General features: G+C 43.3%; 1 protein-coding gene across 1 annotated transcript in view; it reads left to right on the forward strand.

Moving 5' to 3' along the window:
- Positions 1-26,340, forward strand: part of ENDOU (endonuclease, poly(U) specific) — a 69,020-nt gene that overhangs the window by 35,352 nt on the left and 7,328 nt on the right. Inside the window, exons 2-9 of the mRNA XM_068267301.1 lie at positions 405-524; positions 1,567-1,611; positions 3,242-3,280; positions 4,146-4,328; positions 9,450-9,597; positions 13,819-14,018; positions 19,232-19,345; positions 22,920-23,026. Coding sequence (XP_068123402.1) covers positions 405-524; positions 1,567-1,611; positions 3,242-3,280; positions 4,146-4,328; positions 9,450-9,597; positions 13,819-14,018; positions 19,232-19,345; positions 22,920-23,026 — 956 coding nt within the window. The remainder of the gene's footprint in view (positions 1-404; positions 525-1,566; positions 1,612-3,241; positions 3,281-4,145; positions 4,329-9,449; positions 9,598-13,818; positions 14,019-19,231; positions 19,346-22,919; positions 23,027-26,340) is intronic.

Below are 26,340 nucleotides of genomic sequence, written 5' to 3' on the forward strand. Positions count from 1 at the left end.
TTGGTTTTGGTACACTTTTTACACCTTTTTTAAAGAAATTGTGGCTGCAGAGATGCCCTGAAAGTTTTGAAGTTCTACTGCTCATTAAAGTCTATGGAGCCCTCCACAAACAGACGGTTTGCAAACTTTTGTGGTAAATTCGCTAAACTGTTTGCGAACATAAAAATGTGATGTTTGTCCATTACTAATGATTCACTAGTAACAATTCAATACATTTTATCCTAAAAAAAAAAAGTGATTTCAGCTAACATGTAAATTCAATGCAAATTGCATGCAGCACTTCCTAACACTGTCCCAGTTCCAAACTGTAAACAATTTGCATCAAATTTGACTTTGATACTGTTATACCAAGTGAGACTCTGCCTGCCGTCATTCAGATAAAATTTTCTTATTTCCCATTGTAGGATGTGAGGACTCCTGCAAGAATCGCTGTGGAGACAAACCTAACCATCGCTATACATGTCAGTGCAATGAGCGCTGTCAGGAGTTCAGGGACTGCTGTGACGATTACTCCATCTGTAAATGTAAGAGTTCCTTATGTGTGATTTATATAACTCTGAAGAAATGAATGCACAGAAGTGTCAACCATACCTCCAATCAGTTATGGAAGCTTACCGACTTCCTTCTTATTCTGATGCTGACTTGCAGACCAGTCTATTAACCACTAAAGTACCAGCGGTCTCTGCCCTGCCCCCTTAAAGGGAACCTAAACTGAGAGGGATATGGATGTTTCATTTTAAACAATACCAGTTGCCTAGTAGTCCTGCTGATCTCTTTGGCTGCAGTAGTGGCTGAATCACACACCTGAAACAAGCATGCAGCTAATCCAGTCTGACTTCAGTCAGAGCACCTGACCTGCATGCTTGTTGAAGGGCTGTGGCTAAAAGTATTAGAGACACAGGATGAGCAGTAGAGTCAGGCAACTGGCATTATTCTAAAAGGAAAAATCCATATCCTTCTCAGTTTAGGTTACCTTTAAGGACCAGAGACCGATGGTACAATAACGACGGATTCCCAACGAATCGCCGCATATACCCGCCGCAACCGCCATCACCACTGCACACCGGGATCTTAAGGACACCCACTCTGCTGTCTCTATGACGGCAGAGCCATGTGAGCCGGTTAGGAGCCGCTTTCATTGGCTCCTGGCCGTGTCTATCAATGTAAGCCTATGGGAGTGGCTTACATTGATAGACACGGCCAGCAGCCAATGAAATCAGCTCCTGACCCACTCACAGGGCTCTGCCGTCATAGAGACAGACTGAGCAAGTGAGCTGCGGCGAGAGACGTCGGGATTCAGCGGCGAGATCAGTGGGGAGCGACAAAAACAGCGCATGCGTGCTGCGGCGGTGTTTGAAATCTACGCCCTGCCAGCCAGGTAACCACTAAAACAGGGTGTGGTTCCTTAATCCATGTCTTGAAACGCTTCTTCCTGTCTACATATATCACTTCCTGATTAGACGGTATAAATATACTTCTTATTCACTGAATGAGGCTTATGTTCAATAGTTTCCTGTTGTGTCTAAGCATTTCTTATATTGCTGCTATTGTTTTTACTTTTTACAGATATTGATCCAAGCTTTAATGAAGCAGATCACTATGAAACCACAGGTAATATTTTAAGCCTTCCATAAAGATGTTACTTTAAAACATTGACACTCACAGGTACTGTTTAGATATCCTTCAGCAGAGAGAGTCTCTGGTAGCATCATGTAGCATGTCTCTGTAGCATGTTACTAACTAGCAAATCAGTATGAGGGCAGGTGAATGACTCTGCTTAGAAACCATGAGTCACCCTTTTCTCTACCCAGTGAGATTAAATTAGGACTTGCTGAGAGCTGCAACTTTAAATGAAAGGAATTCCTCTATTATAAAGTTCACAAACAAGACAAGACAAGTTACATTTATTTCACACTTTTCTCCCGGCGGACCGAAAGCTCTTTGAGCTGCAGCTACTAGGGCGTGCTCAGTAGGCAGCAGCATAGTTAGGGTGGATAGTGTACTGGTTAAGGGCTCTGCCTTTGACATGGGAGACCAGGTTTCAAATCCTGGCTAGGTCAAGTATCTATTCAGTAAGGAGTTCAAGGCAAGACTCCCTAACACTGCAGGGTGGCCTCTTGAGCGCGTCCCAGTGGCTGCAGCTCTTGAGCACTTTGAGTCCGGCAGGAGAAAAGCGCTATACAAATGTTCAGATTATTATTATTAGGGAGTCTAGCCCGAGGAAACGAATGGAGGAGGCACTCAACTGCCGATAATTAAACTTGCATTTAATCGATAAAGCTGCTCAACTGTTGAGTAGCTTTATCGATTAAACGCAAGTTGAATTATCGCTAGTTGAGTGCCTCCTCCATTCGTTTTCTGGTTTCCTGTATGTGGAGGTGGTGACCCACAGGAGGATTGCGCACCGGCGGACCAGGCTGTAGCCCTGGGTGAGTGACAGTGCTGGGGTAATTTGTATCTAGTTTAGCCCGAGGACTCCTTACTGAATAGATGCTGACTTACTGAACAGGAACAGGCGAGATTTGAACCCTGGTCGCGAACATAGAATTTTTCGTTTGCGAACAGGCGAATCTGACGAACCGCCATAGACTTCAATGGGCTAGCGTGTTTTAAAACCAACAAAGATTTTTTTTCTGGCCACAAAAGTGATGAAAAAGTTATTTCAAGGTGTCTAACACCTGGACTGGGGCATGCCAGAGGGGGATCGGTGCCAAAAGTTTCACCAAAAAATTACAGAGTTGACGCAAAGTCGGGTTTTAAACCCTACTGGGCAGAAATCACATTATGCATAGCTCTGGGTGTCAGCGGGGCTGTGGAGTGTCACACACAGGGAAATGCAATAGTACTATCAGAGTACAGTGAAATAATAATGCACTGGAGTGGTAAGAAGTTTGCACGTCCAAAGCTCTTAATGATCGCGAGCAAAGTTTTACTGATAGAGCCCAAATTACTTTAAAGACAGCGTAATTTGGCCACCAGCAATAACTGGCAGCTGAATTCCATCATCCCCCGAGTCCACGGTGGCTTGGAGGGGAAATAATAATTAACCCCGCCGGGACTTTTGCAGGAGCAGGGTTAGACCTTTTTCTGTCTTCACTCTGCGTCCAAATTTCCCGTCACCATTTTAGCAAGCATGCTTCCAATTATCACTGCTAGGATGGCCATTTCATGCTCTGGAGTTGTCGTTCAGCATTGTTTTTACCATTTCTTTTATTGACAGTATTGTTTTTACTTTTTACAGATCAAAGCTTTAAAAAAGCAAGTAAAGATAAAAAAACAGGCAAGTATTGTTTAAGCACTCTCAATTGACATACCATTATTTTAATTGTATAAGTTTTAAGTTTATAATAGCATTGTAGAATACATTTTACTAATCGTTGTGCTGGGCCGTTATAGAGTATAAGATGCTTACCTTGTTATTAACCACTTGAGGACCGTAGGCTTACACCCCCTAGTGACCAGGCTATTTTTTACACTTTAGGCCACTGCAGCTTCAAGGCCTCGCTGCAGGGCTGTACAACTCAGCACACAAGTGACCCCCCCCCCCTTTTCTGAGAGCTTTCTGTTGCTGGGCTCAGATCGCTGCAGGAATGTTTTTTTTTATTTTTATTTATTTGTTTGGTTTTATTAAATACATTTACTTTTTTTATATATATATATGGACCCATGAAAAATACCAGTTTTCTCTTTCCCCATTGATGTCAATGCATTGTTACAAAATTCACTGTTTCACAATTACTTAATGCAGGTTCATTATAGTCATATTATCTTACTGTTACACAGAAAGTGTAAGAATATGATCTTCTGCTTTGTGCAAATAACTGCAATATGCTGTGTTCCTTTTTCTTTTTATTTCTCTGCCTGAAAGCGTTAATATACAGATTTGCAAGTGATAGTTTTTATCTTGTCCAGACCAAGAGGATAAGACTTTCTGAGTAGTCTCTACTGCAACAAAATACTGTTGCGTTGGCTGCAAATATACGCAATTTGAGCTAAATTTCAGTTTTAGCTTTCATGGCCAATTGTAAACTTGAAACTGAAAAATAAGTATAATAACAATAAAGTAAAAGAAAATACTTGTGTAGTAGTTGTACAGTATATCTTTATAGCAATTTTTTTAAACAAAAGATCAATTATACTTTAAGATACCTCCTGTAATGGAAGATGTGGTGAAAAGTTCAACAAGAAACACGGATGTCATTGCAATAAAAAGTGCCCCAAATTTGGAAACTGCTGCGATGACTATGATGAGCTGTGTGGTGGAGGTGGCAGCAGTACTACCAATAAAAACAGTGGAGGAAGCAGCTCCCACAAAAGCCATCACAGAGGTATGTTGCAAAATCAGTTGATGGAGGGAGGTACTGCATGGAATCAGTTGAAAAGGGTGCCTGAGCCATCTGTATTAGGGCGCCTCCACAGACTTCAATGTTATTTCTGCAAAGCTCAGCTACAAGGTGGTGAAAAGGGCGCCTGAGTTTTCGTTTCGGCTACAAGGTTTTTGACTCGGCTACAAAAGGGCGCCCTTTTATAGCCGAGATTTTTGATTCAACTTCAAGTTTGTCTACAAGGTTTGGCTAAAAGGTTTTTGATTTGGCTATAAAAGGGCACTTTTTTATATCCGAGTTTTTTGATTTGGCTACAAGGTTTAGCTACAAGCTTTTTGATTTGGCTATAAAAGGGTGCCCTTTTATAGCCAAGATTTTTGATTCTGAGTTAGGCACCACCAGGGGGTAAGGATTAGGCATTACAAGCGGGGGGGGGGGGGGAGTCTTAGTGTTAGGCACCAACCTGGAGGGGGTTCTGTGTGAGAGTAGGTAGAACTTAGAAGTTAGGTGATGGTAATCACCAGGGGGGGTCTTAGGGTTAGGCACCACCAGGGGGGTCTTAGGGTTAGGCACCACCAGGGGGGTCTTAGGGTTAGTCACCTCCAATGGGGTCTTAGGGCTAGGTGCCACCAAGGGTGGTTAGGGTTAGGCAGCCCGGGGGGGTCCTATGGTTAGGCACCACCAGCGGAGGGTTCTGTGTGAGAGTAGGGAGAAGTTAGGTCATAGTAATTACCTGATATTACCACTCTTCAATTCAAATTCATATTACCCCCCTTCAATTCAGATCTATCCATAACAAGATTTAAAAAAAAAATCAAATTTATGACGTTGGTCAGGAGTCAGTTTTCTGATTAGTACAGATGATGTTCTCCCAGTGTTGCAATACAGTCTGCTGTGTGCAGTTAACAAAACTTGCAGATTGAGCGGTGTTTTGGGGCAGTCTGGATTTTAGACAGAGCACAAATAAACAGATTTCATGCCTGAAGGATAGTGTTGTCTGAGCAGCCAGATACTTTAAGACATGCAACAGCTTTAAAATAACTATAGTACCACTGATACTTGTCAAAGCAAATGAGGAATTCCACGATAGGGTCAGTCTGCTCCCAGCCTTCTGGATAAGCATTTGTTGTCAGAAATACATTTGGCCAAGTGAGATATTCTTTATTGTTTAACACCCCCCCCCCCCCCCCCCCACACACACACACACACACACACACACACACACACACACTTCCCGATAGGGTAACATGGAAGGTCTCCTCTTTCCTTTCCCATACTTTTATTTGGCTTTGTGCACCATGACAATCTTAGACCTCATTCACACTATAATGCAAGCATCTCCCTTCCTCCTCCTGCATGAATCCCTGCCCTACACTAAAGAACCCAGTACTATCTCTTAATGCTACACACACACTAACACCACTACACCTGTTACCCCCTTTCCACCCACTAACCTCGCTTGCTGGCTGCTAAACCCCCTATCAAGGTGGCTCTCCCCATATCCTGCAGCATGGTCAGGGCCTTATTTTTATGCTGTTGAAAATGTAGAACTTGTTTTTATACCTCCTGCTGCAATATTGATAAGCAGCAGAGCCCAATCATTTTATTGCCTATACAGATAACATTATTGTCTTTGAAGCTGCAATGCTAGTAATCTCTTACTTTATTCATCTTCTGATTTATTGAAATTGGATACTCATCCCTCTCATTTGAGAAAGTGTATAAAATTCTATAACTGATCAGTTCAAATATTTTTGTATTGAAATCTGTAAATACAAACACTTTTACTATTAAAATTAACTTTCACAGTGTTCCCCACAAACCTGTACAAAGCCAAGACTCGCCATCACGTGTGCACGAAAAAATGGCACCAGGATAAAAGGGCCCATCTGGATAACGAAATAGCGCCGGTGGATAATGAAATCTTATAAACAATAAACATTGTTGTCGAACTTCGTTAACGATAAATACAGTTTTAAAAACAGACGGGAGATAGTAACAAAAAGATATTAACGTTAAAAATCGTTACTTAATTCAACAACACAGCTTAACCCAACACTACGCTTACACAGAACTCTCCCCTGGAGGTGCCTAAAACTAACCACTCCCCTGGTGACGCCTAACCCTAACCACCCCCGGTGGTGCCCAACCCAAACCCCCCGGTAGTGCCTAACCCTAACCACCACCCCCGTGTTGCCTAAAACGAACCACTGCCCGGGTGGTGCCTAACCCTAACCAGTCCCCCTGCAGAGACACCCTTTTACAAATAGAAATGATAATATCTTTGATAACGTAAAATCTGTACATATATACTAAATAATATGACAAAAACTATAAGGTTGCAAGCTTCTAAAATGATAACATACTTCAGAAACTGTAATGTTATAAAGTTAACGATAGTTATCGGATGCCCTTTTTTCTGCTTTTTTGCCGTATTAACGATAATTGCATTAAAGTCTATGGCAGCGCCCTTTTCGCAGCGCCCTTTTCGTCCGCTAGCCGTCGGCGCCCTTTTTTCCTGTTACCTTCATAATGTGCAATTTCTCATATTGCTTGTTTTTATAAAATTCGCCATTTTCCTCTTAAAGAAGCACAGTAGTGACATATAGAAAGAATGCAGAAAATTATTCAGGATACTCACTTTTACCATAATTTTCCTGGTTTCAGCATCGGACACACATCCTATATCTAGATATTGCTGTATATTTTTATGTAGCCCTACAACAGTGTTGTTACAGCCTAGGCTGTTTAGCTACACAGAATTCTCCACCAAGAGCATTCTGAGAGACTAGGCCTTGAAAACAAACATTCCACATAGATGCACCTGACAGGAGTCTAGCTACGCCCAGGAGGCCATGTGCGCTGCCGCGCGCCCCCGCGGCCGATCGCGCACTTGCACGCGCACTCCCGGCCCGCGGTTCGCTAGCCAGGCAATCAGTGAATCGGGCTATGGTGCCCGATCACTGATTGCTCTCCCCCCGAGAAAAACCATCAGCTTCGCACGGAAGCTGAGGTTTTTCTGTTCTTATTTCCCCCGACGTCACTCTAAGCGTCCGTGTTATGCTTAGAGTGACGTCATTGTAAACAAACTCATGGCTGCCATCTTGTGGCCAAAAAGCTAACTGCAGGAAAATGCAAAAAATAAAATAAATAAATAAACCAATATGTCCTAAAAAAAATTGATTTGCACCCCACCCTCCCAAAAATACCCACATAAAATGTTTAATAATAAAAAAAAACATTACAATTAAAAAAAAAACACATAAATATTTACCTAAGGGTCTAAACTTTTTAAATATCTATGTAAACATGAAATATTTATATATTTTTTTAATTATAAGCTTGTAAATAGTGATGGATGTCGCCATACATTGTGATAGGGACATAATTTAAATGGTGTAATAACCGGGAGAAATGGGCACATACAATACGTGAGTTTTAATTGTGGAGGCATGTATTATTTTAAAACTATAATGGCCGAAAACTGAGAAATAATGCATTTTTCCCGTTTTTTCCTTATTCTTCCAGTTAAAATGCATTTACAGTAAAGTGGCTCTTAGCAAAATGTACCCCCCAAAGAAAGCCTAATTGGTGGCGAAAAAAACGAGACATAGATCAGTTCATTGTGATAAGTAGTGATAAAGTTATAGGCTAATGAATGGGAGGTGAACATTGCTCAGAAGCATAAAGTGAAAACGACTGAAGGCTGAAGTGGTTAAATAAATACCAGAGATGGAGTCACAGAAGTGGCTGGCACTTAATGCAGGCCGACAGGGGATACACACCAGATACCTGACGCTACACTATGCTCTCTGCATAAGTATAATCCCAAATCCACTGTGAAAGATAGATGGAGTCGGGCACCAGTGTAAATGCTTCAATGCTTTTAATCCAGGTGGTACATACAGGGCCGGGCCGAGGCATAGGCTGGAGAGGCTCCAGCCTCAGGGCGCAGTGAAGGAGGGGGCGCACAATTCATTCAGCTGTCATTCCTAATTGTGTTTGAAGCAGAAAGAAATAAGAAAAGGGGATATATGGCAGTGACTGCAAGCCAGATAACTAGAGATTAAGGTGTTGGGGAGGTTGTGGGCCCCGTGGCTAGTGTTGAGCTGAAATTTTCGAAATTTCGCGTTACTATAATTACGCATGCGAAATTTGCTATTACGATGCGAAATTATGGTAGCGTAATTGCCATTAAAATCGTAATTGAAAATACCGTAAGCGTAATTTTCAACGCGTAATTTCGCGTTTCGTTCATAACGTAATTTCGCGTTAAACCATAACGTAATTTCGCATTAAACCATAACGTAATTTCGCATTTCTTCGTAATTTCGCGAATTTCGTAATTACTTGTTAGCAGGGTTGCTCGCGAATTTTCGCCAAAGGCATTTTCGTCTGCATGGCGAATTTTGATGCGAAATATCACTACATGGCGAATTTTATATGCGAAATTGCATTCCGTAACGCGAAAATGACGCAAAAATTAACGCTTACAGTAATATGAACTATCGCGAAATTATGTTATGTAACTACGCTTACAAACGGTTGCATGCAAGGCGAACGTAATTTCGCGATACCCACTGTAATGCGAAAATTACGCGAAAATTACGCTTACACGGAATTTCGCGAAATCCTTCTTCATTACGATTATGTACTTACGGCCATAATCGTACTTACACTAATTACGCGAAATTTCGCGAAATCGTAATTAAGTCATTACGCTCATTTCTACCTGTGGCACCTCTTAGTCTAATAGCAATCAGTGTGTGACGACTGGTGTGGGGGGATGGAGGGGCGCACTTTGGTGTCTCAGCCTTGGGTGCTGGAGAACCTTGTCCCGGCTCTGGGTACATAGTTACAGCAATAACAGGGAGTAAAGGAGTGGCCTAGCAGTTGTTTCACAGGTCCCCTGGCTTTGTCAGACTCCTCTGATGAAGCCGGGGGAACCGCGAAATGGCTGTTAGGCCACCCCTTTACTCCCTGTTATTGCTGTAACTATGTACCACCTGGATTAAACGTGCTGAAGCATTTACACTGATGCTCAAATCTATCTATCTTTCACTGTGAAAGAAATAAAAATGTACCATTAAATATCCGTTTTGAGTTTGTGTCCTATCATTCCAGATGTTGACATCAGCAATGAGGAGATAAGGGCAGTGTCTGAGAAGCTGTACCAGTCAGACCATAATAAAGCCGAGGACTCGGATATCAAACTTAACAAACAGGAAATGGTAGAAAAAAATGGAATAAAAAAAGATCTCTGTGATGAACCGTAAGTGAGCTCTCTTGGGGTTTGATAGAGGTGAAGCAGAAAGGTTTTCCAACATCCTAGAAATGCAAATTGACAACCTTATACCTTGTCTGAAAATGTTTAAAAAATATATTTATTTACAGTACAAATACTTATGACAATTTATGTTTAATTTATACTGCGTTTATGAAAGCAAGAGGACATGATGTATAAAAGTTAAAGGAGAAATAGTACAAGCAGAAACATCGATGTGGGTGCTGTCTGCATAATAGCAGAACAGGATCATCCACAAGGCAACCTAGGCAGGTGCCTGGGGCACAGTTAAAATCTGGGGGCTCCGCTGCCACTTTTTCTGACCCTTCTCCCATCTTAGATTACCAAAAGGACCTTGAGGAGGAGCCAAAGCTTGCTTGCCTAGGGCCCCATGTCACCTTAATCCATTTCTGCATAGTAGGCAGTAGAATGGCTTTGGGGAGAGGGGGAAATGTGACACTCCTCTCTCCCAGAGCCCCTCACACCATCCCCATCAAGTGTCACCAATCAGTAGAATACAATCAGTAGAATACAATACAATCAGTAGAATACAATCAGTAGAATACAATACTATCAGTAGAATACTGGGCTATTAATAATATGAGTCATTGAGGGCTCAACATTTGAACCCTGTCTTGACTAGACCCTGGGTTCTGTAAATAAAGTGTATGTGCAATATCAGATTCAGAATTCAAATTGCTCAATGCAAAACATATAGTGCAAAACATGCAAAAATCATTCAGTAAATAGTCAACAATGCGCCTGTGCAAAACCAAAGTGAATGGAGCAGCCTAGCAATAATGGATAGAGTGCATAGTGATTAATAGGTGGGAATACATCACCCAGTTGTAATGTTGTGAAGTAAGTTCAGGATAGGTAGAAGGAGCAGTGCAGTGGAGACACCTCAATACCCCAACTAGTTTCGTGAAAGATAATTCACTTTTTAAAAAGGAGGTAGCCTTCTATAAAACTCGGCAGATGGCAGAAAAATGTCATTTTTCTCAAAAATGTTGTTTTTAAAATCTATTTCCACTATTGTCCTTAACATACCTAGCAAATGTGTTGATAATAGCATGTATGGGGGCTTTGTTGGTTTTGCTAATAACCACTAAAATTAGCTCCATTGATTTCAATGCAATTCGCACCAAAATCAGCTGGTCAATTTGCAAAAATATGCGGCAATTCTGCAAAAAAAGTTCAAAAAGCGAAAATGCCCTAATTCATTGTGAGATTGAAACAATAATAAAAAAAAAAAAATCATGCAAAGCCCTAATAGCCATTAGATTTTGCAGTTGGTAAAAGTGAATATGCTGTTCAAGCTATGTGACTGAAAAAGGAGAAAGGGAAACAGGCCAGTAGACAGAGAAGGAGGATGGACTCACTGGGCCAGATTTATCAAAAGTGTCTGAGACAAAATATTGGTAGGTTTTTAGAAATCCATGCAGAACTGTCTCAGGCATCTTAAAGAGAACCTGTAAAATTATTTAAAATAAACACATGAGGTAACTTCAAATGAACATTGCATAGTTACCTTGCCATCAGTTCCTCTCAGAAGCTCACTATTTTCTTCTTACAGTGATCCCTTCGAGTTCTGACAACATTTTGTCAGAACTGAAATATATCAGTTGCTGTCAGTTATATATCAGTTGCTGTCAGTTACAGCTGAGAGGAGAACTGATGTGTCCATGTTTCCCTATGACTCAAGTGGGCAAAGTTACAGTTTAACAGTGTGCTGACCAGGAAGATGTTATGGGGTAACGGCCATTTTCAAAATGGAGGACGGAGAATTTCATTGATCACAGTGGACAAACAGGACGCAGGAGAGCAAAAATAGATGGAGGAGGAGACTACACAGGAGGTAAGTATGACTTGTGTATGGTTATTTTGACTTTTAAATTTCAGTTCAGGTTTTCTTTAAGAAATCATTACATAGTGCAGATTCCTTCTAAAACTGTTGTAGAATAGGAGGTGCTAGGAAGGTCTCTCAGACAGTGCAGTGTGTGAGGGGAATTGCTGTTGCTGAGGTAACCAACACACCTGCTGTATTGATAGCAGCAGGCTCTGAGGAGGAATTCAGCAGGTGGGAGGAGCCCTTCACAAATCATGCCTAGCCTGCACTCTGCAATCAAGTCTAGCCTGCAGTTCTATGGGGGAGATTTATCAACGCATTACTGACAGTTTTTTCTTCTTAAACTGTTCTAACCAGCAGGCTAGACATGATTGCAGAGTGCAGGCTATACATGATTTGTGATGTGCTCCTCCCACCTGCTGAATTCCTCCTCAGAGACTGCTGCTAATGATTTCTTAAGATGCCTGAGACAGTTCTGCATGGATTTGTAAAAACCTACCTATATTTGGTCTCAGACACTCTTGATAATTGCCCCCACAGACTGTTAAGAGTTGGAGTTACAACAGCATGTTTAAAAAGCCATTTGTCCTCAGTTTTCTCCTACGATATAATTTTTCATATTCTATTTAATATAACTTTTCAGCACTTTGCAATGGAAAAAGTACCAAAATTAGGTGACAAAGTACGATTATTATTACTACTAAATTCTTTTGAGATCAGGACATTTTATTGACAAGGTTGAAAATGTAACCTAGGAGAAAATATATTGCATATGGGCCAATGAGTGAAATGAAAGGAAATAGGACTTAGGGAAAAGGTAGCAAGGTGAGCCGAAGAGATGAGAAAGGACAGTTTGTTGTCAGTTCATGTTTATAATAATATAATAATATTAGGTAACAACCTGTAATAATTTACGTTGGTTAACAAGGAAGTGAGTACCCATTTACACTTAATCAGTTGGTGTGCGTTGGTGTGCGTTAGTACATGTTTTTCCATAGCAGTGCATTGTGAAAAAGATTTCAGTTAAAACGCGTTAAGTGTGAAAGGTGCCATAGGAAAACATTGGCCCTACTCTGAAAATCAGTTTTCTTTAAGTTACAACTGAGACTAACTGATTAAGTGTAAACAGGGCATTAAAGTGAACCAGAGATGAACCACCCTCATGTATTTTACCATATATATCAGTGGGAACATTAGAGAAAAAAACCTACCCTGATCTCTGCTTCATCCTTCTCTGCTCAGTCTGCTTGTTATCAACACTGATAAAATCCTTGACTGAGCATTCAGTCTGGCTTTGCTCAGGAATTATTGTAGCTGAGTCATTATAGCAGAGCCAGAAGGGTGCAGGCTTAGGCTTGAAAAGACACCAGAGAAGACAGACTCAGCTATAATGATTCCTGAGCAAAGCCAGACTGAATGCTCAGTTGGGGATTTTATCAGGGCTGATAACAAGCAGACTGAGCAGAGAAGGATGAAGCAGAGAGCAGGGTAGGTGTTTTCTCTAATGTTCCCACTGATATATATGGTAAAATACATGAGGGTGCTTCGTCTCTGGTTCACTTTAAAGGGAGGGGTAGTGAGTCTGAATAAAAAAAAACTAGTTAGAGCAGTGAAGCTAGTGTATGAAGAAGTTGGCAGCTGAAGTACACAGTGTTGGAGAAGGTGGTGGGAAGTAAGGCCACAATCAAAGTCCATAAAAATATTGCGGACTTCATAAAAAGGTACACTTCACCATTATTCTTGAGTCCCTCATGCAGAACAAAATGTCTTCCCTTCCACCGCACCCAAGAACTGGAATACTACTCGTACATCCCAGATAACTGTCCTGGTAGAGAGTTAACTAAATTAATTCACTGCTTGGGTTTATGGAACTGCGTTAATGAGATGGGGGAAGTATGCATATTGGACCGCTTATAGATTAATAGCAGATGTAGGTTAGAATTGTACATCTGATAATCATCACTTTTTATTTGCCAATTTTGCATCATACTGTATCAGCCTGGAATTGTTTGAATCTCATTTACCATCCCAACTTGCGACCAAAGACTGAACCAAGATAGACTCCTTTTACTTGGATGGAGACAACCCAACAGTGCTACATGATAGGAAAGAGAAATGCTGCTTCCACTGCAGCTAAAATGAGCAGGAAAGTTCTTGAGTTGTTCTTTGCCCCACCTTCAGAATTTGGTGTTTCTGTAAAAGGAACCTGTCTCTTTACATTTGCAAAGTTGGCATTAAATTTGATAATAAATAGATATTTTCCAATGTTACATTTTAGATATGTAATGATCGTACTGTCCATCTTATGCTTTGGTACCAGACCCGCTTTTCTCAGTCAAGCTTGTCTTTCTCTTTGGTAGGCTGTACCAATATGTGAATGAAGACTTGTTTCAGAAACCAACTTTTGCAGCATTTATCAAGTTGCTTGATAATTATGATAGAAAGACTGGGACAGATGAAGAATGCACCTCAGAAGAGTTAAAGGAGCAGGAATTGTTTTTGAAGGAAATCATGAAGACCAAAGTCATGAAGGAACTTTATTCATTTTTCAATGAGAAAGGTAATATGAATTACAGTTAATAAAAGTAGAATGTGGTTACAAAAAAATAACCAGTTACAGTACAGTTACAGTATACTGCAAGTTTTTATTACATAGTGAATTATCTGCACTACAGTCAGGGATTCTCACAGTTTCTCAGCATGGGCAGCTCCCTCCCCCCTCAGACAAGCTGAAATTGAGAGCAGAGACTCGTCTGTGAGGGATAAACAAAGCACACACACAGAGAGCATACAGGGGGTGTGCATAACCTCTCCCTATCACAGCAGAGGCAGTGCATTCCTACCTGGGTCGATAAAGCTTGACAAAGAAAAGAAGATTGGATATATTACAGAGACAGTGCAACTAGAAAAGGCTGCAGTAATCCAGACCACATTAGAACAGTTATAGGAACTTATAGGATAGAAGAAATAAGGCTGAAAATGTTGTTACAGAGCCTCTTTAAAATTCGGAACATCATTCCTAATGCTTCGGATCAGAGTCAGACCCTGAATCTTTACATATGCAGACCATGGCAAGGTTGTGGGGGTGATTCACCCTTGTCAGTGTAACGATTGTGGAATTCTCTCCGTGATCAGCGAGCGCACAAAACGTGCGCTGACACTGCGGAAATCCTCCACAAGCGTATAATTTGCGGGAACCCAGCAAAAGGTGCAATGCACCTGTAGAGGGAAATTCCTGTCGACAGGGGGAGCTGTGGAGTGCAGAGGAACAGCTCCTCTGCCCTTTCACACACGCCAGACAGGAATTGCACGAAGGGAAGAAACGCAGGGCAAGATAGCCCTGAAGGAGAGAGAGCAAAGCAACAGATTGTATGTGTGTGCACCAAACTAGTCGCCAACCCGCGACGGTGCATACACAACAGCAGATAGGAAGCAGGAACGCAATTGCGAGAGAGGCGATTGCCAGAGGTGAAACAAGGCTACAGCAAGGCAGAGCACAAGAGTAGCAAAGGCACAGCAAATAATACAAAGAGAAGATAAGGAAAATAACAAACGCTAGCTAAACGCGAACACCGCACTCATTCGCAACAGTGCACGCACTTATGCACGGTCCCCGCGTGATAAGCACAACAGAGACAAGCACGCCTAACTAACCACGGACAGACAAACATGAAACATAGGACGCGAGCGCTTGCTTAACGGTTACCTCACCGAGCCTCCAGCAAGCGTTCATAGCAGACAAGACAGATACACAAAAGCAGGAATAAACGAGAGATAGGATCCACAGCACTAGCGCAAGGCGAGTGCGATCCAGGCAAACAGATCAGAAGGGGCTACCAGTAACAACCGCTGTTCCGGTTAGCACCCAGACACACAGAACGATTTCCTGTCGACCACCGCTGGGACAGGACAATCGCAACAGACAAACAAAACAGATATGTAATCCTAACTGCACTAGGGAAACTGCCTAGTGCAGTTCCAGGAATTACTCTAGGCTAATCTTCAACAAAGAGCAAGGCTGACACTCCAGGCGAGTGTTACACAGGAACTAACTCTTATGACCAGCAACTTACTGTGGGAAACATAGCTCTTTATAGAGCAAGCCCACAAAGGATGTGGCTAGGCAATCTGCATGACAAACGTATGCAAATTCCTCAGCAGCAAGCTGCACAACTGACAAAAGGTCTCTCTTCCAGAGACCTGCAGAATGCAGACCTGAACAGTGGTCAAAAGGCTGCCTGCCTGTGCAGGAAGCCACGTGGATCCTCACAGTCAGTCTTTTATTCCAAGATCTTTGATACTTCCTCCTTCTGGCTGTGGAGGAGGAAGGATCGGAGAGCTGGAATGTGGCGTGTAGCTCAAAGGCCAGATGTGGTGACAAGGGTGAGTTACCTACGTGCTGCAGTCCACATATTGTACAGATTCAGGTTTTGATCCAAAGCATTCAAAAGCGTCAACACTAGTAGGAAAAGATCTCTGGAAACTGAGTCAGAGGCTTTGTCACCCTTCTGTTTCTGCCTCCACTTCTGCTGGGTGTGGGCCTCTCTAAAGGGAAGTGCTGTTGCTGAGTCTTTGATTTTAAATTACACACCGCACTAAGTTGTGAGCAGAGAATGGTCAGAAATTTCCAAATCTGAAAAAATGCCAATTTCAGCTTATGCCAATAACCGACTTTACAGACTTTGATTTCCAATTTCTGTGGAGTCATTTTTTTTGTCATTTTCAGTCATTAGACTCGGGGAAACTTGGTAGTAGAGTCTTATGATTGCTATATATACAACTAGCACGGTAATCCTATTTTCATGGAAAAATTCTGCTTTCTCTGACTGTTCCAATGCTTCTGAGTTCTGTGCTTGGGCTTAAAATTACAGAGTGGCAATAGTGCAGAAATCCAATTTCCAATCAGAAATTTAAATTTTGCGGAATCCAAATGAGCATCCCTAGTTGTGAGCTAAAGGGAGTTTATTTTGCATAACAAGAGCACAGCTCTACTCTATTTCTAGTGTGTGTAACAATAATAAGAATTCCTTTTTTTGTATAGCGCTTTTCTCCTGTTGGACTCAAAGCGCTTGCGAGGCAGCCACTAGAGCGCACTCAGTAGGCAGTAGCAGTGTTAGGGAGTCTTGCCCAAAGAACTCCTTACTGAATAGGTTCTGGCTTACTGAATAGGAAGAGCCGAGATTTGAACTCAGGTCCCCTACATCAGAGGCAAAGCCCTTAACCATTAAACTATCCCCAGTTGATCCCCAGTTCCTAAGTCACATGTTTGTGGTGGCTTTAAGGGTTTGATGAACCACTCAGCAGTTCAAGGAACATTAATGTATGTGCTTATTATGAAAAGGTGCTTATGTATGTGCTCAATTAATGCAAAACTTTGCTGACTGATGTTAACCCATTAGCAGCTTCAATAGTGTATTGCTTTTGACCTCAGTCGGTAGAACATGTTGTGCTATAAATTCTTGGAATGCTTTGATCTACTAGCAGAAAATATAGAAACTGATAGCAAAATTCCTCTGTTATTGTCTTACACTGCCCCCTAGTGACAAGTGGCCATAAATACACATTACAGTAGTATTAATTAGAAGCAAAGGAACTGACCGTGACCACTTGCAATAAATTGGCTGCTAAAGGGCTAAATCTTTTTTTTCTTTTTGCCTAGCTTTGGATAGTGTGAAGAAGAATTATAAACCATATAAGGTCCTTATTGCTGTCTGCGTGCCAATATTTGACCTCACTTCCTGTGACTGCCCCTATAGCAGTTGACATAAAAATGGAACTGAAGAATACAAAAAAAAAGGGAAGTCACGCTTTTTAGCTGTTTTGGTGACATTTTCTAAACCACTTCCTGCCTTAAAGCTGAACTGAAGTATTAAAAAAACCAAAGTGTTTCACTTACCTGTGTCTTCTGCCAGCCCCTTGCAGCCTTCCTGTCCCGCGGCAGTCCTCCATGATCCTCCGTTCTCCCGCTGCCAGCTAGTTTAGTTACTGCCGACTTGTAAGTCGAAAAGCCCCAGGTAAGTTTTTTTTTTAATTCTTCAGTTCTGCTTTAAAGAGAACCCGAGGTGGGTTTGAAGAATATTATCTACATACAGAGGCTGGATCTGCCTATACAGCCCAGCCTCTGTTGCTATCCCAAACCCCCCTAAGGTCCCCCTGCACTCTGCAATCCCTCATAAATCACAGCCATGCTGCTGACAAATAGTGTTGGGCGAACACCTGGATGTTCGGGTTCGGGAACGTTCGCCGAACATGGCCGCGATGTTCGGCATGTTCGGGCCGAACCCCGAACTCCCCGAACATCCCGCTTTTGGGGGCCCTATGGAGTCACAGGCATAAGGGGGGAGCATGCCCCGATCGCGAGGGGGTCGGAAATTCCCCCCACCCCCTCCGCTAGCGCTCCCCCCTCTGCCCGCTTCCCCATACAAAAGTTTGACGAAAGTAAAATAGTACCGGTGGTGGTGGCTGGCTGCTGCAGTGGCTGGCTGGCACTATGAAGTGACTGAGGAGGAGGAGTCGGAGTAGGACGCGTTGAGGGAGGCCGGGCAGCGGGCGGTTCAGCGGTAGTACCCTTGTGGTACTTCCTCCCTTTCTCTGACCTCACATCCTCTGCATACGAGGGTACGCGTCACGCGTACCCTCGTATGCGTCATCACGCAGAGGACATGAGGTCAGAGAAAGGGCGGAAGTATTACAAGGGTACTACCGCTGAACCGCCCGCTGCCCGGCCTCCCTCAACGCGTCCTACTCCGACTCCTCCTCCTCAGTCACTTCATAGTGCCAGCCAGCCACTGCAGCAGCCAGCCACCACCACCGGTACTATTTTACTTTCGTCAAACTTTTGTATGGGGAAGCGGGCAGAGGGGGGAGCGCTAGCGGAGGGGGTGGGGGGAATTTCCGACCCCCCCGCGATCGGGGCATGCTCCCCCCTTATGCCTGCGACCCCATAGGGGGGCCGTATTTGGCCGAACAGGGCCCTGTTCGGCCAAACAGGGGCCCTGTTCGGCCGGGCATTCAGCAGTTCGGGCGAACCCGAACAGTTTGGCCGAACACCACCAGGTGTTCGGCCAAACTCGAACATCACCCGAACAGGGTGATGTTCTGCAGAACCCAAACAGTGGCGAACACTGTTCGCCCAACACTACTGACAAACAGCTTGTCAGAGCTGGCTGTGTTTATCTCTATAGTGTCAGTCTGCTGCTCTCCCCGCCTCCTGCAGAACTCCACTCCCTGCCTGCATCCCTTCCCTCCCTGCTGATTGGAGGGAAGGGATGGGGGCAGGGACCGGAGCTATGCAGGAGGCGGGGGAGCAGCTGAGACTGACAATACAGAGGTAAACACAGCCTCACAGCACGGCTGTGATTTATGAGGGATTGCAGAGTGCAGGGGGACCTTAGTGGGGTTTGGGATAGCAACAGAGGCTGGGCTGTATAGGCAAATCCAGCCTCTGTATGCAGATAACATTCTTTAAACACACCTCGGGTTCTCTTTAAGGCTGGAAGTGGTTTAGAAAATGTCACCAAAACAGCTAAAAAGCATGACCTCCCTTTTCTAAAGGGAGATTTCCACTTTCTTCCTGTGAAATCCTTGGCACAAAAAGTGAAGAGAAATCTCAAATATAACACAGGAAGCAGCAAAATCCTGACAGATGTTAACCTATCCTAATTCTATCTAAAGCTTTAAAAGTTTTGGAAGTTTTTCCACTTTAAGCCAAATGTAATATGACAGTATTCTGTGCCAGATGTGTAATTATAAATATGCTTCTCATCTATGTAGGCATGTACCAGGCGGAAGAGGAATTTTTGGATGACCTGCAGAATATGTGGTTTGGACTCTACTCTAGGTCCGCCGGAGTAAAAGATTCCAGTGGGTTTGAGCATGTATTTGTTGGTAAGTGTGCTTATTTTTAAAACTTGTCCAGCTGTCCAGAAAATAAAGGAAATAAAGATTAATGTTTCTACTTACACTTCAAAAAGGCATAATAAATGTCCTGCTCAAGGCTGGCAGGAATGTCACATATGGCTTTTAAACAACCAACATAAGTTGGTTGTTTAAAAGCCATACTCCTCCCAATACTCAATGCCGCGTACCTGAATTTTGGGCGCCATGGAAAATAGGGCACAGGAACAGTGCCGATAGTAGAATATCGGTAAAATTTACAGATACTCCACTATTTAACGTGTTAGTTTTTGTTAGTAAAATATTGGTAATTGTTACCAATATTTTACTATAGCTAAACATAACCCTACTCTCACACAGAACCCTCCACTGCCTATGCCAAAAAACCCTCGGTGGTGCCTAACACACTCTGGTGATGCCTAACCCTAAACATTCTCAAGGACTCCTAAAGGACTCCTAAAGCAGTGGACCAAAGGCATTGCTTTAAGCCCTCTTTCACACGGGAGGCTGAATTCAGCGCCTGTCACCTGTTTCCATGCACCGAACGGACTCTTGTCAATGCTCAGCATGGGCAGTGACAGGGGCGTTACTAGGATCCTAAGAGATCCGGGGCAATTTAGGGCACTCCAGCCGGAAAATGGGTGTGGCCAAGCACCAAAATGTGGGTGTGTTCATGGGTGGAGCCAAATTCACATGAACTTAACAGCGGTCTAAGTAGGCCTGCCCAGCAAAATGTTGGATGAAGCCCCGTCTGCATCAATACAAAAAAAAAAAAAACTAAAATGTAGCATATCACATAAAGAGGCAGTTCCATTTAAACATAACTGGCTTCTATAATGGCTGGTCTGGCTTTCTGCTGGGCGGGCTGGCCTGTCACCAGGTTATCTGGCAGTTATCCAATGCATTCCCTGACCATCTAGTGGACCCCTCCCATGCTCCCACGGGCCTCCAATTGAGGCACCACAACCCCCAGCATGCCCCATAGAAGAACCACAGCTCCCTGTATGCCCTCATAAAGGCATCACAGCGCCCAGCATGGTACCCCAACACCCACTATGCCCACACAGAGGCACCACAGCACCCAGCATGCCCGCCATTGAAGCACCACAGCTGACTCTGCCTGGGGGACATTCGGGGCACCCCAGATTAGTTCAGGGGCACGTTCCATTGATCTTTGGGTCTAGTCACGCCCCTGGGCAGTGAAGAGGCATCTTCATGTAGCAGGGGCTGCATAGTGTACTGGTTTGACACAGGAGACCTGGGTTTGAATCTCTGCTCTTCCTGTTCAGTAAGCCAGCTCCTATTCAGTGAGGAGTCCTTAGGCAAGACTTCCTACCCTGCTACTGCCTATTGAGCGCGCCCCCATGTGGCTGCAGCTCTGGTGCTTTGAATCCATCAGGAGAAAAGCGCAATATAAATGTTCTGTGTCTTGTAGGTACTTTTATCTACAGGATCAAAGGGTAATTCCCCGTGAAAATATAATTCTAGTTCTGAATCTGAAAACAAATAAATCTGTTGCCTTACAACTGACAATAAAGAAGAACAACCCTGGTGCTGATTGGCTAGCTAGTTTTTGAGTTACTTTAGTTTAGGTGAGGGTAACTTCTTGGTCTCAGCAGCTGAGCTCCTGCAGATATAAAGATCAGATTCTCAGCAAAAGCCCTGAAATCCTTGGTTTGAGATTCATGCGTCACACTGCCACCTAGGGGTCATCTCAATTTGTCTCATAGGGATTTTTGCATGAAAAATATAATGGATTTTTGAGACACACATTTTTACATTTAGTGAAAATGTTTCTTCTCCGGTCAATATATTCTGATGAACATTCTAATTTTTGCAAAAGAAATACATTTTTTAAGCAAACAATAGCAAAATATAAAAGGACGTATTTGCATCAATACTGGCAAACCACAATACACACAATGGGGACATTTACAAAAAGTTAAATTAATTTGTGTGTCTTCTAGTTGTTTTAACTCTACTATATGGGAGCTGTTTTAAATTATTGCTACATTTTATTTTAGCACATCGGGTTAGGTAATTTTTTTTTTTTTACCATTATTATATTTATTTCGTAAACAACATTCTATAAATTCTCTATTATTTAAGTATTTACTTTATTGTTTTCATTGGCAAAATATTCAGTATCACCGGTTCATACAGCACATTTGTGTAATGCTTCAGCTGTTCCAGCTGCTGATTTTACGAACAAACTAAGGCCAAGAAAGGTATTTTTTCCCTGCTGTGTGAAAAAGATAAGATCTTTATAAAGAACACCAGGGCCTAGATACTAGCCATGTGGTCTGGAGACTTTGCTGTAAAGGTACCGGTAGTAAAGCAACACTGTCTTACAGCTGACCTGAACTCAGAACCTTCTCTCTGCTTTAAAAGATATGCAACAGCAAAATAACCAGAGACGAATATCAGTCAAAGTTTTATACATACCTGGGGCTTCCTCCAGCCCCATCCGCACGGATTTCTCCCCCGCCGCCGTCCTCAGCCTTCTCCAGCTCTGGTACTGGGTCCTGTAACTTCATCCAATCATGGCCAGTTTGATGCACACGCAGTGTGCTACCTTTGTCTCTCTCTCCGGCGGAGAATAGTATTGCGCCTGTGCAGCACTATTCTCCGCCGGAGAGAGACGGAGAGAGTGCACTGCGCATGCGTCCGACGGGCTACGAATGCCAAAGTTACGGGACCCAGTACCAGAGCGGGAGAAGGCTGAGGACGGCGGCAGGGGAGCAATCCGTGCGGATGGGGCTGGAGGAAGCCCCAGATACAAAAAAATTACTTTGGTCTGTACATCAAGTAATTGACAATCAACCACACACCATACAATTTTCATAGAAATTGATCAGAAAAATCCACCTCTCCTGTTCTTATTTAATCAAATAAAAATTGAAAATGTAATCAAATTTCTTGAACAAATGAAAAAACAAGCTTTCAATTTTTTGGGACAACTGATCGTTTTTTATCGAATTGCCTTAAACATTTATCATTTTATTGTATGGTGTGTGTCCACTTTAAAGCCTGGTACACATCTTGCAATTTCCCAGCAGATTGTTGGGTCAAATCAATAATTTTCTTCAGGTCTGATCAGCTCCCGAATGATAACAGGATTGATTTTGTTCAGTAGTGATCGTAAAATCGATCAGTGTATATCAGGCCTAAGGTGTAGGGGATGTGTCAGCAGCAACAACAGTCCTCCAGAAAACAAAAGCTAATGCGTACAAAACAGCTGAATAAACGCTCAGTCACAGGCTAGTAATAGAATAATAATACCAATGCAATAGTAAAAACTACACAGTGTGTATGTGTCTGCAATCTTGCCTAAAGCTGGTAATACACCATGAGTTTTTTGGCAGACAGATGGCTCGATAGATAACAGGTCTGATCTGATTTAAATTGTGTTTCTGATCGATTTTCTCATAGAAGTGAATGGAAATCGTTCGGAAAAATTGATCAGAAAAATGATGGGAAAATTAATCTGCCAGTAAATCTGTCAAAAAAGTTCATTGTGTAAATTCAACAATATGTTTGTAATAATCTGTCATTGTATTCTCAGGTGAGGTAAAGAAGGGCATAGTGTCTGGATTCCACAGCTGGGTCAGGTTTTATTTCCTGGAGAAGAAAGGGATGCTGAACTATTACAATTACAATTATGATGGGCCGGTGAGTTTATTTCTTTCATTCTTGAGGAATCACATGCACTTAGACCTGAGGTAAAATAATGGAATACATTACAGCCTCGGCGGCACCGACCGGAATCAGATGATGCCAAATAAGTGTGCTTTCTGGTTGCCTGAGACTCAATGTTAAAAATAGGTTGAAAGAGGCTTCAGATGTCTTCAGGAGCCTGAGTGCTCCCGATGATGGGCAGCTCCATACTGCGCGTGTGTGAGCGTGCAAGAGAGAACGCTAGCGGAAGCACAGTACCAAACTGCACGTCTTCGGGAGCACTTGGGCTCCCGGAGACTTATGAAGTCTCCTTTGGTGGCAGAAAGCAGTATTTGACCAATTGGTCGAATACTGCTACCGGGGAAACCAGCGCTGTAAAGGGGACCGAGAGAAGAGCGGGAAGGCTCTATAGGACCCAGAGCCTTCCCTCTCCTCAGATACTTATCTGGATGGTGTGTTTTTTAATTCCCATTTACTTTAAAGCGGTTGCGAGATGAAAAACTAGCTATAACAAGTAACTTGTCTATATATCATATCTAAAGTTTAGACAGCAAATCTAGCTGCCTGCAAACAGCTTTAATAGAATATTATTATTTCTTCCTGTGATACAATGACAGCAGCCATGTTGTTTGTAAACATTACACAGAGGCAGGCTTATCTGCATCTTGAGCACTCAGCCTGTGAAAAAAACCTAATCCCCCCCTCCTCCTCCCTCCTCCCCTCTGCCTCTGAAATCCATGGCTAGTAACACCTCCCCCGCCTCCTGCCCAGACTGAGCTCCCATGAGCCCTTGCTACTGCCAAGGCTCTCTTAAAACCTGTGGGTGTGGCTTGTTTAGTTCATAGGGAATTAGAGTATTAAAACAAAAACAAAAAAAGTATTTGTGTAATAGATAGCGGAGATGCCGCCGCAGCGGTGAGCGGCATGGCGGCTGTGTCCGCGTCTCACCTGGCGGCCTCCGCCGCGCAGTTACATGGTGGAGTTTTGCCTGCTCCTTCAGTTGTACATAGACTGAGGGCTACGCGCGCGCGCCCCAGGCGACAGGACCTTTATGCGAATAGAAGGGGAGTCAGCTGATCGGCCGGTCAGCTGACTCCAGCAGTGCTCCTGATTGGCTGAGTGACTGGGGCGGCGCTGTAGGGCGCTCTCAGTATATATAGGACCTGCCTGTCAGTAGCTCCTCATCTGCTGTTGCAAATGCTACGTGTTAGCACTCAGACCTTAGTCAGATCCCAAAGTGTGCTAGAACCAGCAGGAGCTGGGGATTCACACTTAGTCAGATTCTGTTGATAGCTAAAGTACTAATTGAATTGTATTATTTGTTATAACCTTCTGCTAGCCTTGACTACTCTTCTGCTTACTGATTCTGTGCTTCTGCTTATCTGATCCTGTTGCCGACTCAGAATGAACACTACTCTGATTTAAGCCTCCTGTCTTTGTACCGTATCTGTCCGTGTGTTGTCGAATCTGCTTGTCTGACTCTCCTGCCCTCACCAGTGAGCCTAGTCCATGGTGAGGGATTCTCTGTACAGCTTAATCACCTGCTCCTCAGGTGACCAGTAGCTGCAGTACAATCTTAATCACCTGCTCCTCAGGTGACTAGTAAAGTACGGTGCTGTCCTCATCACCTGTTCCTCAGGTGATTAGGAGCTGCAGTACAGTCTTGATCTCCTGCCCTTCAGGTGATCACCTGCTGCAGTACAGTCTGAATCACCTGCTCCACGGGTGATCAGTATATGTTGTCTTACTGTGCACCACCTACTCCTCGGGTGAACTGATTACTAGTTCATCTGCATCTCCAGCTTGCTGGAGTGCTGATCCCTGTGTTCTATATAGATATCTCCCTCTACCAGCTCCTCTGGGGGAGTTGGTATCTCTATCTGTATTACTGTTGCACCAAACACCTATCTTTACATCTGGTTGACCTGTGTCTCGCTATACGTGCATTATTGGTGATTCTGCAGATCACCACATAATCAGGTATAGTATCTGTATTATTGGTGATACTGCAAATCACCAATAATCAAAAAATCTGTTCTTGCTGACACCAATCGTTACAATTTGGCTTGAGGAATGCCCTATAAACAATAGGAAAGGAACACAATTATGCAATGAGTAAAAGTTCACCTCGGATCCACTTTAAGCTGTTCCTCTAATTATCCCAGGAAGGTGCTTACTCCCGGAAACTGGACAGCTAAAGAGCATGTGCCGGCTTTGTCGTGCCTTTGCACTATTGATCAAACATCTTATCCTATTTATCTCTACACTGGCATCACCTTACTACTGCAGCTGATAGGAGTTAAAGAGACACTGAAGCGGAAAAAAAAATATGATATAATGAATTGGTTGTGTACTATGAATAATTACTAGAAGATTAGCAGCAAAGAAAATATTCTCATACTTTTATTTTCAGGTATATAGTGTTTTTTCTAACATTGCATTATTCTATAATATGTGCAGATTACACAACACTCAGCATTCAAAATGATTCTTTCAGAGCAGTCTGTGAAGTAATGACCTCTCCTCTAGCAGAGAAAAAGTAAACAGTTCACTAAGGCCCGGTTCACATTAGCGTTCGCTATCCGGATTTTCCGGATCTGATCCGGACCGCATACTGTACAAACGGAACGTACGTTCCGCATAGCAATGCAAAGGCTATGCGGACGTTCACATACGTACGTTCCGTACAGTACGGAGCCGGACCGGATCCGGACTCCGGACTCTTTTCCAACATGCGCTATTTTTTGTGTCCGGATCTCCGGCCCACGCATCCTGACCGGAGCCTGACCTGAGCCTGACAGCACCATCAGGAACACAGAAACCAATGGGAAACGGAAGGCACAGAACACACTGCCTACAAAAACCTGACGTTCTACCCCACTTCCTATGCGTATCCAAGCGGCCATTTCGGATGGGGACACATGGGCCAAGCATGTCTGGAGTGGAGCAGCAGTGACAGACGTGCTGGAGCTGTTTGGCAGAATATCGGAGGTGGAGGTGATGCCTACAGCGGAGCAACCTGATTGTACACGTGCACCAGGTGCACCTTCTGCTGACCCGAACACTTTTTTATTTATATTTAACTATTTTTTGCCCACGGATCCGGATGGCAGCCTGATGCATGCCTGATACAAACGGACCGGATCCGGATCGGAACCGTACGGTTCTGATCAGGATCAGGTCAGGATCCGATCAGGATCCGATCAGGATCCGGTCCGTTTACTTGCCAAAACGCAAGTGTGAACGGGGCCTTACAGTTGAGATAATAAAAGTCAGATAACAGCCCTCTCCACCACTAACTTAGTCGG

The sequence above is a fragment of the Hyperolius riggenbachi genome, chromosome 2, assembly GCF_040937935.1.
Source record: "Hyperolius riggenbachi isolate aHypRig1 chromosome 2, aHypRig1.pri, whole genome shotgun sequence".
Lineage (NCBI taxonomy): Eukaryota > Metazoa > Chordata > Amphibia > Anura > Hyperoliidae > Hyperolius > Hyperolius riggenbachi.